General features: G+C 38.0%; 1 protein-coding gene and 1 pseudogene across 1 annotated transcript; both read left to right on the plus strand.

Annotated features, from left to right (window-relative positions):
- Positions 1 to 4,853: 4,853 nt before the first annotated feature.
- LOC114215400 (olfactory receptor 5G9-like) lies at positions 4,854 to 5,798 on the plus strand. The gene is given in 3 exon segments (XM_028111384.1): positions 4,854 to 5,514; positions 5,517 to 5,644; positions 5,646 to 5,798. Coding segments are annotated over 3 exon segments (942 nt in total).
- Positions 5,799 to 20,129: 14,331 nt separating this feature from the next.
- LOC114215219 (olfactory receptor 5G9-like) lies at positions 20,130 to 21,064 on the plus strand (annotated as a pseudogene).
- Positions 21,065 to 21,956: the final 892 nt, after the last annotated feature.

Raw genomic sequence — 21,956 nt, forward strand, 5'->3', positions numbered from 1 at the left:
AAATCCAATATGAAGTAATGTGAAATTCTGTAAGATGAACAAAGAGGTTCTAGTCAAATGAAAACCTCTTCAAGTTCAATGACTGCCCAGAGCAGGAGAGAGGTCGGGTCACCCTCTCCAGGAGGGGTGCCATCTGCATGGAACGTTGCCCTGCATTATGAGCATCTCATTCAAACCATGGGGTACAAAGGAGGGAATTCTAAATGAGAGCACAACTGCAGATGTTTGAGAGCCCTTGTACTTGAGCAAACTTTGACTCTACACGGGATTTCTCTGGGGCCTCATTGCTCTCTTTGTCATCAACAGCCCCTTCACTGTTAAATTCACATACGTATATTGCTTGATTCTTTATCCCTTAAAGAGCATGAGGAACTGGGTTGAGACTTGGAGAGATCGAAGGTCCCCTCTGGGGAGAATGACATCTTTAAAAGGATGGAGACTGTATTCAGATGGGGCAGTGTCTCAATCTCCGATGACTCTTATGAGATACTAACTCTGGCAATTCAGGCACCATCTTCCACACTTCAGAGCCTTGATTGCCTGTTCTTTAAATGGGGTAACAACATGTTTCTTACCTAGGTTTGGGTGGAAATCAAATAGGGTGATGTTTGCAAAGCACCTGGGGCACAGCCTAAGTCTTGCATACTCTACAAGTGCTTATTGCTGCTCCATATTCATTGTAACCTTAAAGGTATTTTATCATGCAGCCAATCATTGCTTAGACCTGTGGGTGGAAAGTGATTGTGTATTTGCCACCAGCTCTGTGATCCTGGGTCAGACATCCTGGAGCCTCACTTTCTTATTTATAAAGGATGAGGTTGGGGCTAGAGTTCTCTCTGCTTCTTAGAATTTTAGAAATCTTGAACTCCAAAAGCATAGCTTGCAGTTGTTTCTCACTTTCTACCTCCGAAGCTTTGCACATTTCTTTCTTGCCTGTTGTTCTTCTCCCACTTGATTGTAGCTAATTTGTCTTCTTTTTCTTTTTAAATGTTGAAATAAATTTCATATAAAAATAAATACAATTAATTTAATAAATAAATAATAAGTAAATAAAAGCAACTAGGGAATTGTTTTAGATTGTTTTTTTTTTTTTGGTTTTGTTTTAGATTTTTTTTCAAAGATTTTATTTATTTATTTGAGAGAGAGAGAGAGAGTGCAAGCAGGAGGAGGGGCAGAGGGACAAGCAGACCCCGCACTGAGTGAGGCATCCAATGTGGGGCTTGAACCGAGAACCCTGAAAGCATGACCTGAACTGAAACCAAGAGTCGGAAGCTTAACCTACTGAGCCACCCAGGCGCCCCTAGATTATTTTTAATTACAAAGGTAATGCATGTGCATTTTCACCTTGTATTAAATCTTAAAATTGTGGATAAATAGAGTCCCCCTTGATTCCCTACCTACATACTAGTTCACTGTCCCTCTGTTTTCAGAGGTAATGAGTACTGCTTTGGTGCCTTACCTGTCCAGATACTTATTTTATTTACACACCCACACCCACACACACACACACACTTAAATAATTAAAATTAAAGAAAACATTGAAAATGTTCCTACTGTCATTCTGTATACATCATTCTATGACTTGCTTCTCCTTCACATATTTTACAAAAATAACCATGTTTCTACTACTTAATTTTAATTTTTTAATTACAGTATAATTAACATACAGTGTTATATTAGTTTCAGGTGTACAATAGAGTAATTCAGCAATTCTGTACATTACTCAGTGCTCATCACTATACATGTTCTCTTCATCCCCTTCACCCATTTCACCCACGCCCCCACCTACCTCCCCTCTGGTAATCTGTTGCTTAATTTTTAAATGTTTCTACAGTAGTTCACAAAATGACTATACCAAGGTTTATTTGGTGTTAATGCCTCTCGGAGAATATTTATGTGGATTCCAGTTTTTTATCACTTGAAGGAACACTGAAGCAGATACCATTTTTTCCAGCCTGTGTTTCCTCAGGGAAGATACTAAGTAATGGAATTTCTGAGTCATCAAGTATGCACTTAAAAAAAAAATGAAGATACAGTAAAACACTGCCATCCAGAAGCAGTGGCCCTGTTGCAGCCACTGATCTCCTGTGACCACCATATTGTCTCCCGGCTTTGTCAGTATTTTATATTTCTCATTTCTGAATATCTTGTCAATTTGATGGGTGAAAATAGTATATAATTGTTTCAATTTGGTTTCTGTGATGATTTGGGATATTAAACATCCTTTCATGTTTGTTGGGACTTTGAGTGTCTGTGGCAGGCCAGTTTGCATCTTCTGCCTGGTGTCACAATGAGTATTTTAGTGGATAATTTGTGGCAGCTCTTTGTGTGATCTGATTTTAATCCTTTGTGACATATGCGTCAGTATTTTTTCCATCTGTGTGTCTTATTTTTACTTGGAGTGTATTTGGTATCCATCTACTTAAAATTATGATGTAGTAAAAATGTTTCACCATTTTCTTCAGGTGATTTTTATGTTCTATTTTAGAAGACCAACCCTACAACACATCAGAACACTATTCTTTAGTGTTTTCATGTTACATGTTTATAGTTAGAATTTTTCTTTTTAGTTTAGTGGTGTGGGGTAGAATTTTAATATTACCTATTTTTTCAAAAGGTCATCCAAATATTGTAACACTTTTGTAGGGGTAATTAATCTTTACTTTTCTGATTGAAAGAAAACCTTTATTCATACTAAATTGATATCTATGCCTAGGTCTGCCTATGGTTTTTCTAGTTTTTCTGTCTCCTATTCATCTCCCATCTATTCTAGTAACAACACCTTATTGGTGTAAGTATGATGGCTTTATTTATGTGTTGATATCCAGAATACTACATCCCTTTTCTTTGTTTTTCTTTTTTGAAATTGTCTTTGCTATCTTTGAATATTTTTCTCTTCCCTGAATTTAAAAATCAGATTGTCTTATTAAAAATTATATTTTCATTTAATTTTTCCAATTGGTTGGAATTGCATTAAAATTGCCACACAGTGTGGTGGGTGTTCTTTAAATCAGTCTTAAACATCCAGGACCAAGTTTGTAGCCTGACCCAATCAGCTTTTAACCCATTGCAATGAGGGAGACCATACACCCTAGCAACCATGGATGTTTCGTTGAACAAAGAAAAATTAGAGTTATTATAGGATTTTGAGAAGTGGGGCAGTTAGGTGAAATTTAAATCAAGAACAATTCTGATGAGCTCAAAACAAAGCAGGGCTGTGTAAAGGGCCAACATCACAACATCAGAATAGGTCTAAACCAAACAGGTAGCGCAGGGTCCTGTTTCCTGGAAAATTTCAAAGGTAAGAGAGTTGTAGAGAGTTGTATCCAGACATCCCTCATGTGGAGTTTTGTACCTGTATCCAGACATCCCTCACGTGGAGTTTTGTACCTGTGTTGGGAATTGAGACTGTTTTGCTCTGTCAGACTGACTTAGATATTCCAGACCAGAGTGGGATGTTTCATCTTGCTGATACAATTTCAAACAAAAATCTTAGATAGCTATAATTTTAGAAAATAAAGTTTCTGAGACTCTGGACTCTAGGAAACAAACTAAGGGTTACAGAAGGGAAGGGGTTAGGGGAGGGGGTAACAGGGTGATGGGTATTAAGGAGGCACGTGTTGTGATGAGCTCTGGGTGTTATATAAAACTAATGAATCATTGAACATGACATCAAAAACTAATGATATACTATATGTTGGCTAACTGAACATAATAATTAAAAAAATAAAGTGTCTCATTGAGTAATAAAGCATTTATCACCACCCCCCAGTGTTGTTAGGACACTTTATAGCTGTAGCATATCTGTGAGAGAAATATTGTTTCCTGTTCACTTCACAATTGATTTATCTGTGTCTGTTATTCCAACCTGAAGAATGGCCATGCAGATTCTCACTCTTCCTGTTAAAGCTAAGTTTTGCTTTCTCAGGAAGAAAGGAATCTTAATAAATACATAAAAAAACATGAAATGTATTTTTCACTGATTTAGGCATTTCTTCCCTTGCACAGTAAAGTTCTATAATTTGTATTTTTCTTCCTACGAATCTTGAACATTCCTTGTTAGGCTTATTTATAGCTATTTTATCAATTTGAGTCAATGAATGTAAGTTTTTCCATTATAATTCATAGATAATTATTATTGACTTTTTTATACTTATCTTCACTACTTTGTTGAACTGTTTAATTTTTTCTAAAAAAGTTATCTTATTGGTCGACTATTGTACAGTTTTGCCTGCAAATAGTGACAGTATTTTCTTATCTCTGTTTTCTAGAATTTTTACATTGTCTTTCTTTTTTTATGGTTTAGTACTTCAGATGTGCTCTCCAGTATAACGTTAAATAGTACAAATGGTGAGAATATATAGTTTCTGGTTATAGTGTGAATGTTTCCAGTGCTTACCCTGCACACATATATTCTCTGGAAGTTTCAGGAAGATTTTTTTTACTGAGTTAAATGGTTCCTTTTTGTTTCCAGTTTGGGAAGTTTTTCTCTGTTTCTTTTCCTTTTCTTTTTTGAGAGCCACGTTTTATCAAATTCTTTAAAGAATTTTATTAAAATAATTATAATATATTTTCTTTTAATATGTAAATGTGGTGAGTAATCTTATAGGTTTTCAAATGGTGACCCAATTCTTAGTTCTGATTTTCTCTTTAAAACATTTAAGCCATATTGCTCTTAAGAACTTCACTATATTTGATTTGCTAGCATTTAATTTAGTCTCTTTTTATATCGATGTTCCCAAATTGGACCTGTAGTTTCTTTTCTTGTGTGTTATGTTATGCTTTTAAATTATTTAAAGTTGTATGCATTATCTATTTTCTGCTTTTCTCACTCTAGAAGATCAACACAATCAATGGCTGATGGAAACTATACAAGAATCACAGAGTTTATTTTCATAGGCTTAAGGTATCATCCTCAGATGCAAGTCTTCCTTTTCTTGCTCTTTCTATTTTTTTACCTTGTTACCATGACAGGAAACTTGGGTATGATTATTCTCATCCAGATGGATTCCCGCCTTCACATTCCCATGTACTTTTTTCTCAGTCACCTGTCTTTTGTGGACATCTGCTTTTCGTCAGTAGTGGGTCCCAAGATGCTCAGTGACTTCTTTGCTGAAAGGAAGGCCATCTCCTTCTTGGGCTGTGCTTTGCAGCAATGGTTCTTTGGGTTCTTTGTGGCCATTGAGTGTCTTCTGCTGGCGTCCATGGCCTATGACTGCTGTGTGGCCATCTGTAGCCCATTATTGTATTCCGTTACCATGTCGCAGAGCCTTTGCATACAGCCGGTGGTTGGACCCTATACTGTTGGGTTCCTGAGCACCATGACTCATACAACAGCTGCCTTCCGGCTTACCTTTTGCCTCTCCAACATTATCAATCATTTCTTCTGTGACATGTCCCCCCTTCTTTCTCTGGTATGTGCTGACACCCGGATCAATAAATTGTTGGTTTTTATTGTGGCTGGAGCCGTCCTGGTTGTCAGTAGCCTGACCCTTATAATCTCTTATTTTTACATCCTACTGCCATCCTGAGGATCTGCTCTGCAGATGGGAGGCGCAAGGCCCTTTCCACCTGCTCCTCCCATCTCACGATGGTGTCCATCTTATACGGGACTCTCTTCTTTATCTATGTAAGGCCAGGTGCATTTTTTTTCTCTGGACGTCAATGAAGTGCTGTCGGTGTTCTGCACCGCGGTGATCCCCATGTTGAATCCTCTCATCTACAGCTTGAGAAATAAAGAAGTGAAAGCTGCCATGCGCAGAACGATCGTCAGGAGGAAGTTCTGCATCAGAAGCTAAATTCCGGTCTGGAATACAAAATAAATAAAACGAAAAGCTTCTAGACATGGTTCGTCTACCTGGTCATCATCTGAAGATGCTAAGCAATGTGCAGAATTTGGAGTATGGTATCCTCGCCAACTATTTTTTTAAAGCTCCATTTCAATCATGTGCGTGCGGATGATAAAAAGCCCGTCACCCAGAGTCAGAGCAGTTCTGCTTCCTCAAATAATTTCATTATTGGGTATAGGATAAAAATCTAATAAGTGTTGGATCATCTGGCTACTGGCACTAGTGGGACCAATATACGTGTGCTGACCAGGTGAGATTCATTGCAATGACATATATGACCCCCATTCCTAAATACAGAATCGAAAATAGCCAACAGAGCAGCTCACTTAGGTACAAATGATTTTTTTTTTAACTAAAGGAACTCCTCATATCATATTCGTTTAAATATCTTTTATGTGTATTTTCTTTATTCTTGCCTCTAAGAATACCATGTCACAATCACTGCAGAAAAAAGCAAATATAGACAAGCAAAAGGTGAACAATATGACGATACAAAACTCATATTCTTATTCTTCCACCAAGTGACAAGTGACGAGATATGCCTCTCTACATATTTGACTCTGAAGTTATTCCAACTATTACTTTAATATTTGATATTTAGTTTTTCTTATTTCTTTCAGACAAATAAATCAGCATTGCTTATTATAGAAGTTAGAAATAAAATGCTAATGGGTGAATGAGAGAACAAGAAAATTCTAAAAAATCAGAGGCAATAGGCGTTGAGAAGTCAGAGGTAAACTAAAATGCAGAAAATGTATATACTATTTTCATGTTAGTCATTTTAGTTGTTACAGATTAGAAAAAAAAAGAAATACAATAGAATGAAGTTTAAAATATATTTTAACACCTTTCTGTCCCTCATACAACAGTTGAACAATTCAAGAGGAATTATACATCAGAAAAGAGAAAATGAGTTTTGAAAAGTGTTTTTTTGGTGCAAGCTTGCGTCTGCAGACATTTGAGTCCTGATCACTGAGTGTGATCTAAAAATAGAAAATTTATCTCTAGATTGTAGAAAGATATTGGGGGGGGAAGCAGAGTGAAACATGCCTCAGGAATGATACAGGGAGGACTAAAGTATAAATGTATCTCAAGTCTGTGCCCTAAAAAAATTTCATGATGGAGTTCCTGGATAAACAAATCCTTTCATTGGCAGTATTGATGGAATGAGGGTGTCCCAGCGATTCCTTCTTGGGATCATGAACCTGCTTTGAATATTGCAGTTATTTTAAGCATAGCACTTTGCAAGCACTGGCATAGAGTGGTTTGAGTTCAGAGGGAGTGAGCAGGTTGTGGAGGGAACTGAATACCAAGACAGTGAAGTGGTATATAGGGTAGGCATGATCATGGTTTCAATGAGGCAACTGTCTCAGACAGCAGGAATGAGTCATGGGCTAGGAAACTAGAGAGACAGAATTAGTGCCGATGGGATGCTCTGAAAAGGATTCAGATTTTAGCTCAGAAATGTCTTCCATTTAATTTACATCACTTATTTATTTTTGAAATAATTAGATGAAGGCTGGGATCAACATTTAGATGTGTGTGTTTGCAGTTAGTGGTGAAATAAGTGACTTCTTTTTCTCTCGCTGAAAGGAAAATTGTCAGTGTTTTAGGCTGTGCCTTTATAGCACAGATCCTGCACTGAAGGAAGGTTCTTGCACATTCTCTTGTTTTTGTGTGTGTGTGTGTGTGTGTGTTTATTGTTGTTGTTGTTGTTTTTTCCCCTCCCATTGAGTTTTCAGCAGTAGATTCTCCAATTTCTAAGTTTAGTGCTACAGGGTACAAATATGAATCTGATCTGTTTTCTCTATGATTTTGGACTAGGAAAGTTATGCACCCCAAACCTTTTTCACCTGAGTTATGGTAGCTTTGTTCACCCTGGGGTCCAGAGGGTGTTTTGTGAGCCCCATGTGCCCTCTGGCATGAGTGATGGGACACGTAACACGTCTGAAGCCATTTGGGAGAAGGAAAGCTACGTAACAGTAAGGGCAGGGAATTCATTCACCGTCATTCAGGGCCACTCTGTGTCTCAGCACAAATTGATCCAAATCACAACCAGGCAGGTCCCTCCCATAATACCTGACTCTTGCAGCCTTGGGGGGCTGTGGTGTTGGACAAATAATTTGGGCCACAGAGTCTTTAGACTTTGTTCATCTCATAATGTTGGGAGACACCACCAGACAAGATACACCACATTTTATGTCTCACTCAAATAATGAAAGTTTTATAAATGATTTAAGAAAAAGCTTCCAGTCAAGAAAAGGGATGCAGAATTGATTTTAAGCCTCAGTGCCTCTAAAATAGCTCTTGGTAAAGAACCCGACCTTCAGAACGGAGGGTGATATCAGGTGTTCTTCAGGTGCTTAAAAAGTCCCTGAAATCCACTGGGATCGTCTGTGTAGACACTGTACTTTTGCCAAGGCTCTTGATAACTTATGGGTAGCTCATCTAAAGAATGAATCATTAGAACTCATATAGATGGATGTGAACCATTATCTGAACTCAGGGTGGTGGCTCAGGAACTGCAATCTCCTTGAATTTCACTTGAGCAATTCCAAGGCCAAATTATAATGGCGCTGAAGGCAAATCTCATGATGCTGTTGGAGAGCACACTCCTCTGTAACCTAACAAGAGTTCCCACTGCATGTGACGAGAAGCTTTGTGCCCTCCAAGAGATTCCACAAACCATTTTCTCCATGGTTTGTACCACTTCTTTTCAATGATGAAGCAAAAATAATTTTTTAATTGAGGTATTTCAGTTTACTTAGGTTATCACATAATTTAATGTATAAATTGAATCAAAAAGTCTTTGAACTAATAAGAATATAAAATATATGCTTAAAGTTAAAATTTTTTTGTTGTTGCCTAGGAAAAACAATAAAAACACATTTTGGGGGGCTTTAATTATTGTAGAGTATTTGGAAAGTGAAACAAAAGAAGATAAAATCTTAAAAAACACATGTTTTTGTAATATGATTTTGCCTATACAGATAATCTATGTGAAATCTTTGGCTTATATTCTTCCGGTAATTTTCTCTGTGTGTGTGTGTGTGTAATTTTACAAAATTTCATATTAAATATTATTTTAGCCAGTTTTAAACTAAATCACAAATCAAATATTTTTAAATAAACTATTTTCTATTAAATATTCTTCTCAAGAGGATGTTTAATTGCCAAAAGAATTCATAAAATTAACAATGACAATGAGTGATGATTCCTAATTTGTAGGCATTATCAAGTTCTGAGGATATAGCAGTGAATAAGACAGGCAAAGACCCCCATGGAGCACATATTTGAGGGAGAGAGGCTTGTAAGTGAAGGTAAGTCAGCTGGGCATCGGTACTAGTACCACAAATAATAGTATAACGGGAAGGAGTAGATGTCAGGATGCACCAGGCAGCCAATAAGTTGTGGGGATGGGGCTTCACCTCAGATCCCAGGCAGCAAAACTTATGCTTTTTAGCTATTATGCTAACACCATCACCTTAATAAGATCACCTAGGAAAAAGAAGAGCTAAGAAAAGAAACCAATAGGTTCCATTTGTGGCTATAGCAAAAACTATTAAAGAAGTATCCCGTCTTTCATTCTCCCCTTCTTTAATAGATGTCCCATTTTTAGCTGGGCACATTGAAACTACAATAAAAGACTGCAGTTTTCAATCTCCTTTGTAGGTGAGTGTTGACACGTGACCAAGTCCCGGACAGATGAGTGGAAACTTTGTAAGGTGCTTCTACGAAGTCTCCTTAGAATTTCAGGAAGTGCCTTTCTTCTCACCTGTATCCTTCCTATTACCTGGAATGCAGATTTAATGGCTGGACCTTGAGCACTCATCTGGCACCATGAGGAAGCATTTAGGTTTTTGATACTCTATATCAGCCATTATCAGCCCTATATTGACTACCTCCAGATTTGTTTTATGATAGAGAAAATAAATTTCTTTAAATAATTTTTTAAAGTTACTGTTATTTTGAGTTTCCTAACTTATATAACCAATCCTAATTCAAACTGATGTAAATCCCTCTTTTGAAGGCAGAGGATAGGAGCAGAACACCCACACTACACCTTGGTTGACTATTGGCTTGACTTTTAAGCTTTAAGTGAATTAAAGGAGAATAAAATTAGGAGAAGATAATTAAAAAAGCATGTAGTTGAGAAGAGCTTTCTGTTCATTTTCTCTCTCCCCATTTGACACCCTTTGAGAGAAACAAATGCCCGTATACCTTGTTCTATCGCACCTCACTTTCCTGTGCTTCGCGGATGCTTGCTTTTTACGAATTGAAGGTTTGGGGCAACCCCGAAGTGAGCAAGTCTATCAGCAATATTTTTCCAACAGCATTTGCTCACTTTGAGTCTGCCTCTCACATTTTGGTCACTCTTGAAAATTTTAAACTTTTGCACTATCATTATATTTGCTCTAATGATCTGTGATTAGCTATCTTGATGTTACTACTGTAATTGTTTGGGGCACCACGAACCACGTCCATATACGATGGTGAAACTTGTCGTAGATGGGGGTGTTTTGAACGGGCTGGTGCCCCCGTCTCTCTCCCTTTAAGCCTCCCTATTTTCTGAGACATCATACTGAAATGAGACCAGTTAATAAGCCTGCAATCACCTCTCAGTGGTCAAGTGAAGAGTCAATGGATGTGGCCAACTTCACTGTTGTCTTACTTTAAGAAATTGCCACAGCCACCCAATGTTCAGCAGCCACTCTGATCAGTCAGCAGCCATCAACATGGAAGCAAGACCCTCCACCAGCAAAAAGATTACAACTTGCTGAAAGCTCAGATGATGGTTAGCATTTTTTTTTAGCAATAACGTATTTTTAATTAAGGCATGTACCTTGTTCTTTTAGACATAATGCTATTGTACATAATAAACTACAGTATAATGTAACTATAACTTTTATATACACTGGAAAACCAAAAAAATTCATTTGACTTGCTTAATGTAACATTCATTGTATTGCAGTGCTCTGGAACCGAACCACAGTATCTTGAAGGTATGCTTGCACTATGTGCTAGGGCCAGTACCTGCCCTCCCTCGCCCACTCCCCATACCCCCACCCCCCCCACCTTCCCCACCCCGGATCTGGCAGCTGTGTCCAGGGTGTTGGGATTCTCTGACTGAGATCCTCTCCTGGAGTAAGTGCTTACCTCTGAGGTTTTGGAAAGGCAGAGTCTCATGATTTACAGCCCCTACCAGGTGTGGGATGGACATGTTACTTACACTGAAAGAGTGATTCTCCTGCCAAAGAAGGGAAAAGGGACATCTGGTCCATTCCAGATGGACACATTCGAAATGGAACTTTGAGGAAAGAGAGAGAGAGGTTTAAGGAAGATGTTTGGAGAGAGAAAGAGATGCTGTTTTCACATTCTTATCCCCTACCAAGGTGAAAGACAACCAAGGGGGAAAAAAAAACCCCTATTTTTAAATATGCTTAGATTCGCATGTGTGAATGATATATTGAGGGAGAGGAAGAGAGAGAGAATTTAGATGGGAATGGTCTAGTTATATTCACATTTCACGAGTGACACTGCATAGTGCAGAATTCAAAATAAGAAGCTGTATCCAATAATACAGAAAATTTAAACAAAAAATTTCTTACTATACCCATCTATGCAATGGAGATAACATTATGTAGGGCACTTTATTATTATAAAATCAAGAAAGATATTACAGATAAGTTCTCAGAAGATTGTGACTGCTATTTCTAATATGATTATTATTGCTTGTCTAATAAAAATTTTATATGATCATCTTTATGGATGTTAAGAAGGCATAAGACACCATCTGCTCCTGATCAAATTTTATAAAATTTTAGCAGCCTAGACAAAGAGAAATGCTTCCTTATCACATGTCCTGTGGAAATACTCCTTGATCACCAGAGTCTAGCACAATATCTGACACAGAAGTGATTTGACAGAATTTTGAAAGGAATGTGATGAAGCATCATTAACTTCTAAGGCTGATATTAGTCTTTCTCCCACTTTATGTTAATAAAGATTCCCTCAAAATGGCCTTATATCCTCGATTCTTAAAAGCCTAGTTTTACATATTTAGTTTTATTTTAGAATAAGAGGGTCAAGGTTTGTTTCACAGTATGTGCTTTCAGTACTATGACAGGTACAATTTCACATCAGTCATGAAATATCTTTTATTATCCTCCTCATTTTTAAAAGTCACCTATTAACATGGTCTCAGTGAATGTAGGATACGTTCAAATAAAAGGAAAGCAAGTTTCCTTAGTGAAATAGCATTGTCTGAATTCCTCCTCAAGGTGTAGCTAAACTTAGCCACTAGATGGCAGCATCAGTTTATAAATCACAATAATTTTGTCCACTATGGTTTCCTTTAATAATTGAAATTATGATAGGCTTGGAAAAAGCTTTCAAAAGTCTAAAAATTAATTTTGAAGGGCCATGAAATCACAGATACATTTTGTGTGTTTGGGCCTATGACCATGAGTTCCCCCATTATGCTTGGTTTTGCTTTCTGATGTTTTAGTTCCTTGGAGTCAGTTGCAGTCTGGAAGTAGATGATCCTCCTTCCGATGTATTGTCAATAATAACCTAGCGGTATGTTGCAATGCCTGTGTCATTCACCTCATTTCATCTCATCACGTAGACATTTTATTATCTCACATCATCTCAAGAAAACGAATGAGGACGGTACAATAAGATATTTTGAGAGAGAGACCACATTCACATAACTTTTTTTTTATGGTATATTGATTTGTTTTATTTTATTATTATTTATTGTCATTAATCTCTTACTGTTCCTAACTTATAAATTAAGATCTATTCTAGGTATGTATGGATGGGAAAAAACAGGGTTTATAGAGGGTTCAGTACCACCCACAGTTTCAGGCATCCACTGAGGGTCTTGGAATGCATCTCGGGTGGATAAAGGGGGACTACAGTACTTTACACTGGATCCCTCATCACATTCTCTTTTTTTCTTTTTTTTCTGCCTCTCATCAAATTCTTTAATGTTCATTGCACATAAAAATTTAACATCTCTGATCTAGTCTCACGTTCTTATCTTTCAAATTTTGAGAGTAAGGTATTAAGGGGGAAAGATGTCCTATGAAGCATAAAAAAGTTATGGCACACCTGTTCTAGGACACATAGCTCAGAGATTGTACTCCGTCATCGAACATTCTTACAACTCCTTACATCGTCATAACAATAAATAAAAAGGCTTTGTAACATTAGTTGCAAAGTACTTTTCCTGGTCCTTTGCAACTTTGAAAATAAATAAAAATGTGTGGGTTTTTTTTTTCATTTTTATTATGACTTTCATCCTTAAATATTGAGCATAGATTAGAATACTTGGCAAACATGTATTTTTGAAGTTTAATGGTTTTCCATATTTGTATTTTAATCTAATGATTCAGGAATTTAAAAATATCTTAAAGAAAAATCCCCTTCCTCTTCATGGGATAATGCTTACATAATAATAATAGTTGTGACTGTAAAATGCTATTGTCAGTTGAGCTGTTGAAACCCTCTTTAAGAGCAGGTGATAGCATCCGACTCTTGATTTCAGCTCAGGTCATGACCTCAGGGTTGTGGGATCGAGCCCCCTGTAGGTCTTCATGCTGGGCGTGGAGCCTGCTTGGGATTCTCTCTCTCCCTCTGCTTCTGTCCCTCCTTCTTCCCCCCCCACCCTGCACTTTCTCTCTCTCTCTCAAAAAAAAAAAAAAAAAAACCAAAAAAGAATTAAAACAAAAAAGAACAGGTGATGTAAAATTCTTAAATAAAAGGTAATGTTTTAGGCTTTGTACAGGTAATTTTATTTTAAGGCAACTCTGTAAGGTGGAAATCATTCTTATTCAAGAGATCATGAAAAGTGAAGGTCATGGAAGTGGAGTGACTTGCCTGAAGCTACACAGAAAGACATGGCAGACTAAGATGCCAAATTAAGTCGGCCTGGTTCTCAAGCTCTCCCTTTGTTGAACAGCCACTTTGACTTTATTAGGAAAATCTGCAGCTTAATGATGGCACTTATATTCAGTTATCCATTCTTATCACTTCGTCTAACACTTGCTTATACAGAGGGTCTATTATTCAGTATGTTTGGTATTTGATGCCCTACTTCATTTTTGGAATTTTTCTTGATATATTTAGTAGTGAGATGTTTTACATAAATGCAGAAATATTTTTTAAATTCAAATGTAAATTTGAAAAAATCCTTATGCTGATAATTTCTCAATGGAAAATTTCTATATGAATTGTCAACTGGAGTAACAGTTCAATTCATGATTTCTGTTCCCTGACATTCCTTATCCAATGATACTTACCAAAAAAAATCAACTTGCTTATTTTATTTTTTTGGCCATTAATGTACTTCCCTTTATAAGTACATAAGAAAGGAAACTGAATTACTTTGATGATCCGTTTTTGGTCCTCTCTGCATCCTTCACCCCATGTTACAGAATCTTGCAAAGAGTGGACATCTGTCAGGGATGGTATTCAAAATATAGCAGGTGGGACAACGGTACGGATCTGTCAAAAAGAACCCTGGTTGAAACAGGGTCCTGCAGCCATGAGCCATCCTCCCATTATCTTTCCAGTGGCTAGACTGCAGGGAAGTCTGGATTTAGAGTAGAGGGTGGGGGGCTCAGGGTGGTGGGCATGTGAAGGGCTGAGAGAGACAGCCATTTTTCCCAAGACTATGAATGTATTTTGCTGCTTAACAGCTGGTCCAGCCATAACAGTGCACCCTGGACACTCCAATGTCTGTGGCATTGACTGCATTGTGGTCTCTCTCCTTTATGGTCTTGCAGTAAACGCGACAGGAAACTACCATAAGAAAAGGTAGCACCAATAAATTCCATATGGGAGGTCATTACAGGTTTTGAAATTTAGAGGGAGAGATTGCTTTAGATTGCAGATGTCAGAAGGAAGGCTTATGTTTCAGCTAAAAATTGCATCAGTTTGAAAGATTTTTCAAGATTGATCTGATATTATTATAACAAAAATGCGTAAAACATTTTTTAATTAATTTACACTATTGTCAACCAAAAATGTGCAAAACTTTTGCAGCATAGGGTGAATGATCTGTGGTAAAGCTTAATATAGTTTATTTGTACTTTTCTTTCCTTTGCTCATTTTTCCTTGCCTAGTATTAGTCATTTAGGTTAAGAAGAAACTAACTTTTAAGGGCACACAAATATACATTAACAATAAACTTAATTATTTGCCTTTTCTTTGACAAATGGGTTTGCCTTGTGAATTTGAAATTTCAACTTTAATCAACAGTGATTATATCAATAGAGCTAAAAATAAACTATCTGAAAGTTAGGTTTTTATGACCTCGGAAGTAATTTCATTGACATATAACATCATTGTACTAATTTTAGGTGTACAACATAATAATTTGCTATATGTGTGTATTGAAGAACGGTTTCCACAAGTTTTGTTAACATCTATCACCAGAGGTACAATTTGTTTTTGTAATGAGAACTTTTAAGAACTCCTTTCTTAGCAACTTTCAAATATACATACAGTATTACTGATGATAGTTGCTATGCTGTACACTACATCCCCGAGATTTACTTATCTTAAAACTCATTTCACTCACCTTTCCAACCCCTGCCTCTGGCAATTTGCCAAACCACCGATCACTTCTCTGTATATATTGAGTTTTTGTTTTGTTTTGTTTTCTAGATTCTGCATATAAATGAAATCGCACAGTATTTGTCTTTCTTTGACTTATTTCAGGAAATAAATTTTAAACATTTTTTATGTTTATTATGATTTTTTTCTATTTTTATTCTTAGTTTTTAGACAGGGGAGAGAGAAGAGGGTAGGGGCAGAGGGAGAGGGAGGGAATCTTAAGCAGGCTCCATATGCAGCATGCAGCCTGACTCAGGGCTTGAGTTTTCAACCCTGAGATCATGACCTGAGCTGAAATCAAGTCAGTTGCTTAACTAACTGAGTCACTCAGGTCCCCCTTTCAGGAAGTAAATTTTAATAGAAATCTTAGAAATATCTATTTTCAAGATTCAAAACAGATTTACATAAAGGAATTAAAAATAACTATGTGATAAGCAACATAGGGAGAACTAAAATGTTAATTTCTGCTTAAAAATTTGTCCCCAAAAAGAAAATATAAATATGCTTACAGAACAAGTATTAACCAGTACTTCAAGGAAAAGAGCTTTAACCAACCATCAGGAGGACAGTAAACAGGGCCAAAGTCACTCCCCAAAACCTGACTAATGACAAATGCTTGTTGTAGACACTTTACCTAAGAAAACACACATATAAAAACCTTTAGCAATATTGAACATATGAACTCACACTGTCATACAATAAAATGGATTATTATCCAGAAAACTCATCATCAATAATAGCCAAATTGTGGAAAGAGTCTAAATATCCATCGATTGATGAAGGATCAAGAAGGTGGAATATTATTCAGCCATCAAAAAGAATGGAATCTTTCCATTTGCAAGAACTTGGATGGAGCTAGAGAGTATCATGCTATCTGAAATAAAGTCAGTCAGAGAAAGACAAATACCATATGATTTCACTCATATGTGGAATTTAGGAAACAAAACAGATGAACATAGGGAAAAAGAAGAGAGAGAGGCAAGCCATAAAACAGACTCTTGATGACAAAGAACACATTGAGGGTTGATGAAGGAGATGTGGATGAGTGACGGGCAGTTGGATGAGCACTTGGGTGTTGTATGTAAGTGTTGAATCATTAAGTTCTGTGCCAGAAATCAATATTACACTGATTGTTAACTAACTGGAATTTAAATAAAAACTTAAAACTAAAAAGAAAGAAAGAAAGAAAAGGGCACTATCAAAACAATTTTCAGGGGAAAAACGAAATTATCTTTCATATGTAGAGTCAGCAGAAAGTTATTATCAAAAACTAAGGTCTCTTGGAAAAACTTGCTTTAAAGAATATAGCAGCATGCTAAGAAATCAAAAACTCAACAAACAAAACCTCCTAGAGTAGGGAAGTCGTGTTGCTGCTGAAGGGCTTACACTTTCCCTCTCTCAGGCTGGAACCTGTATTGACTGTTTTGTCAGGCTGGTGCTATTTGTGTTGCAGATGAAACAGAACTCTAAAACGTTTCGTTTTATTGGCTTTTATTACTTTCTTTGCAATAAGAAATGTATTTCCCTTGCCATATGCTAACAGGTCAAATATAATGTCTTGCTATAGAGCTTAATGATCATTAATATATCCTCAGAAATTCTCTTCCAACACTTGCTTACAAGGGTTAAACTCTTTGCATGTTTTGGGCAAAGTCCCAGGAAGATTAATTTATTTGGCTACATGTGGTAAATGCTATCTTTGAGAAGAGTTCATTTTCCACATTCTTTGCCCTTTCTCCCAAGATATGAAGGTAATAGAGAGAGAGAGACAGGGAGAGCTAAGGTCCTCCCGTGGCCCACCCTCTCCACACTACTTCAATTTACCAGGGATTCCATAGAGGTTCCTGGTTTAGCCTGGAAATAGAATGGAGAGACTATATCCAGTTAAAAACAAATATAAAATGATCGGAAAACAGATCTCATCAGACTTACTTAGGATATGAAGCAAAACTTTGATTTCACTTTCCCTTAGTGGTTCATTACCAAGATATGGTAGACATTGGGGACAGAGGATCTTCCATAGCAACCACAAAAAAAAGATGATGCAACTAGTTCAGGGAATTTTTATCTAATTGATGAAGACTCTGAATCTATTTTACAGTGAGTATTCCACATTTTCTTCTTGGAAGAAAAGACATAGTAAAACCAAATGACTACTGAAAATTCTGACCTATTGTGCATGAGAAGGCAACCATATTAAGGGGAGGGATGAAAGCTAACAAACTGCGCTCATTCTTACTTTAGTTCTTCATGCCATCTTTAAAGAAGAGAGAGCCTATTAGAATGTAAACTGAGAACTTCTAAATTATTTTTCTGTTCTTTCTACCTGATTTTCAACAAGTTCAAGAGAACACAAATTATTTTAAGTTGAATTAAAATAAATTATATATTTGGCTCATGGCCAGGACTAGCACAATCCTCCTCTTTGTTGGATGATTGAGCAAAATCTAAGAAGAGATAATTTATGTAGAGATAAGTTTAGGTCTTGCAACTGGATCAAAATATACTCACATAAGTATAAAATGGGACAGATGCTTTAGCAGTAAAGGGAAAAAGATTGCACTGAATTCAACTCACATCCCTGTCTACACCACCTGGGTGATTTCCTTGCTAAGGGAAGATTATTATCATAAGTTGTGTTGATATTATGCTAGTGCTCTGAACACAAGAGCTGGTTGTGTTCCCCCGCTCTGTGTGGTTTGATCTTTATGGAGCACTACATTCTCCTCTAAGCACCAAATGCAGCAGAGAAGCTGAGAAATTAAAATGTGCATGGAAGGCTTAGGTAGGTTTAGAAACCAAGGTTGACAAGGCATTGTTCAGGAGCTTTGGGCAATTGCTAAGTGGAAGACTGAGAGATAGTGTTTGATGGACCCTGGAAGAGTCCCTAGACTCTTGAAGAGGCCTGAGTAAGAGCTGAGTGTGTTGGGTGTACCATCCGCCTGGCCATCTGATCTTTCTCTTTAATGGCCTGAAGCAAAGGATCTAAGGTAAGCTGCATTATTGGCAGCAGAAGAGACCTTGCTAAAGTTAAAAGACCTTGCTGAGTGTGTTGGGTGTACCATCTGCCTGGCCATCTGATCTTTCTCTTTAATGGCCTGAAGCAAAGGATCTAAGGTAAAGCTGCATTATTGGCAGCAGAAGAGACCTTGCTAAAGTCAAATAATACATTTCAGATTAGAAAACTGGAGGAAAAGTATCTAGCATAAGTATGACGTTGCACTCCAATAGTCCTGGGCTAATGAAACTTTTTAAAAGTAAAATATAGGGGTGCCTGGGTGGCTCAGTTGGTTAAGTGTCTGACTCTTGATTTCAGCTCAGGTCATGGTCTCAGGGTCGTGTGATCAAGCCCTACATCAGGCTCTGCCCTCAGTGGGGAGTCTGCTTGAGATTCTCTCTCTCCCTCTGCCCCTCCCCCTGCTCTTTCTCTTCTAAATAAGTAAATAAATCTTTAAAAAGTAAGTAGTGGTGTTAGGAGCACTTATACATCTTCCTCTGAGAGAGTAAGAAGCAGAGTTTTAGTTACCTTGAACACATGAAGCAACTCAGGTTCAAAGAGATCAGCAGACCTAACCAAGGGCACCCTGAGGGAGTGACAAGGGAGAGATGGAAGGTGTACAGGTGGGATAATGTAGGCTCTTTTCCAGATTTCTTCCTTGTTGTTTCCATAAAGGTGATACTCAGGGGCACCAGTCTATTATCCCATGGACTTCTCACTAGTGGCTGTTGGCTGTAACCTCAACATGAGGCCATTAGGCAGCCAAACATGCATCATCCTGTACTCATAGTGGAGTGGACTTTGCATCTCTTTGTGAGGAACAGAATTGTGAACACACAATTTCTGCAGTGTGACAAAGAGCACAGTCTGTTTGGGCATACGCATGTGCAAATCACATCTCTGCCATTCATCACATCATGAATGTGGATTGAGCTTCAGTTTTCCTCCTATGTAAAAGGAAATAACGATATTTACCTTGCAGGCTTATTCAATGAAGCATGTAAGGCAAAAATACTAGCGATTATTGTGCACTTATCAGGGTGCTCAATGAGACTCTGCTAAATGCTTTGCAGGCATTATCTCGTTGTACCCTCACAACAGTTTACAAGGTAGGTGTTACTATCATCACTCCTGCTTCACAATGAAGACTTTCCCAGGGTCAGAGGAGGTGGGCTCCAGAGTTGGAGACCATGCAGGTGGTTATAATCACAAAGTGCACAGCGTACATCCTAAAAATGAGTGGCTGCTCATTTCTTCCACAGCTTGCCTCCCTTCCACCCTCCTGCGTGTGTGTTCACCTGGTGAACTTAAGCAAAGTTCTGCAGTGAGCATTATTAGACATCTGTTCTGGAACCATCTCTGCGATCAGTTAGCCATGGGACCTTGAGGAAGCCGCTTCTCTTTTCTAGATTTTTGTTTTCTCCTTTCCATATTTATGGATTTCTGTGGAGTCTTAAAATATGATAGCTTCAGATCTGATCTTTTGCACTGGTCCCTATCTCACGTGTTTCCTTGGCCACAACATGCAACAAAGTTATATCACTCCTGATGCTCTCCCAGTTACTGGTATATTTTTTTCTGTGTCCCGTTTTTGAAGATATGTTAACCAAATATGTGTGACTCCTCTGTTCTTCTCCTAGTGGAAACCAGAGCAGTCGATGGCCATTGAAAACTACACGAAGGTCACCTAATTCATCTGCACAGGTTTGAATTACAACCCCCATTTGCAGGTCTTCCTCTTCCTGCTCTTCTTGAGTTTCTACCTCATCAATCTAACTGGAAACTAGGGTATGGTTATTCTGATTTGGGTTGATTCCCGCCTTCACACACCCATGTACTTTTTCCTAAGCCACTTGTCCTTTGTGGACATCTACTTCTCCTGTTGTGAGCCCCAAGATGCTCACTGACTTCTTTGTAAAGAAGAAGGTCATCTCTTTCTTGGGCTGTGCTTTGCAACAGTGGTTTTTTGGGGTTCTTTGTGGCAGCAGAGTGTTTTCTCCTGGCATCCATGGCCTATGACTGCTATGTGGCCATCTGCAACCCATTACTGTATTCCGTTGCCATGTCTCAGAGACTCTGTATCCAGCTGGTGGTTGGTCCCTACCTCATCGGGTTCATGAACACCATGACCCACACAACAAATGCATGTCATCTTCCTTTTTGCGGCCTCAATGTCATTAATCATTTCTTCTGTGATATGTCCCCCCTGCTTTCCCTTGTATGTGCTGACAGCAGGCTTACTAAGTTGGTAGGTTTTGTCGTGGCTGGAGCTGTGGGAGTCTTCAGTGGTCTGACTATTGTGGTCTCCTACATTTACATCCTCGTTGCCATCATGAAGATCCACTCTGCCGAGGGGAGTCGCAAAGGCTTTTTTATCTGTTCTTCTCACCTACGGCTGTCTCCGTCCTCCATCTTTTCTTTATTTATTATGTATGGCCTAGTGCAAGTTTCTCGCTGGATCTCAATGAAGTGGTGTCGGTGTTTTACACAGCCGTGATCCCCCTCTTGAACCCGCTTATCCTCCTTGAGGAACAAGGAGGTCAAAGATGCCATCCACAGGACTGTTACTAGGAGGAAGTTTTGTAGGGCCTAAATTCTTATGTAGAAAGGAAATTGGGGGAGAAATCTAAAAAAAAAGACTAACTGTGTGGATTCCTAAGATTCCAGGCCATTTGCAAGTGTGGGGGGCTGGTTTGCACCCCTTAATCTATTCATCTCTCCACTTACTCCTTCATTTAGTCAATCAATGTGTATTCATTCAGCCTTGTATGTGATCTTTTATCTGTAATATACCAATATTATAGTTCACATCTACAGTCCATTTAATTTTGCTTCTCTCAGACACCTCACAGTCCAATTATTTAAAAAAAAAAAGGGCTTTATTGGGGCACCTGGGTGGCTCAGTTGGTTAAGCGTCTGCCTTTGGCTCAGGTGATCTCAGGTTTCTGGGATCGAGCCCCACACTGGGCTCCCTGCTCAGTGGAGAGCTGCTGAGCAGGGAGCCGCTCTTTTTGCTTGTGCTCTCTCTCTCTCTGTCACATAAATAAAGAAAATCTTTAAAAAAATTTAAAAAGCTTTATTATTTAATTTCAGTTATTAATTTTTTTGTCATTCTTCTAATATATTTTCTTTCCCTGCTGACTCCTTGACATTGGAATTTAATATGCAGTGCTCTGCGGGTGCCTGGGTAGCACAGTCAGTTAAGCGTCTGATTCTTGGTTTTGGCTTAGGTCCTGATCTCAGGGTGGTGAGATCGAGCCCTGCCTTGGGCTCTTTGCTGAGCACTGAGTCTGCTAAAGACTCTCTCCCTCTCCCTCTGCCTCTCCACCCTACGTTCTCTCTCTCTAAAATAAATAAACAAATCAATCTGAAAAAATGCAGTGCTCTGGGTTTTGCACTCACATCTAGCTCCAATCAATAGGAATCTATTTAAAAAAAAAAGATGTGGGATTTTATGCTTAACCTTATGAGTGAAATGAAATCCT

Source organism: Eumetopias jubatus, unplaced genomic scaffold, assembly GCF_037043125.1.
Source record: "Eumetopias jubatus isolate StellerSeaLion01/CBP00866 unplaced genomic scaffold, mEumJub1_p1.0 scaffold_13, whole genome shotgun sequence".
NCBI lineage: Eukaryota > Metazoa > Chordata > Mammalia > Carnivora > Otariidae > Eumetopias > Eumetopias jubatus.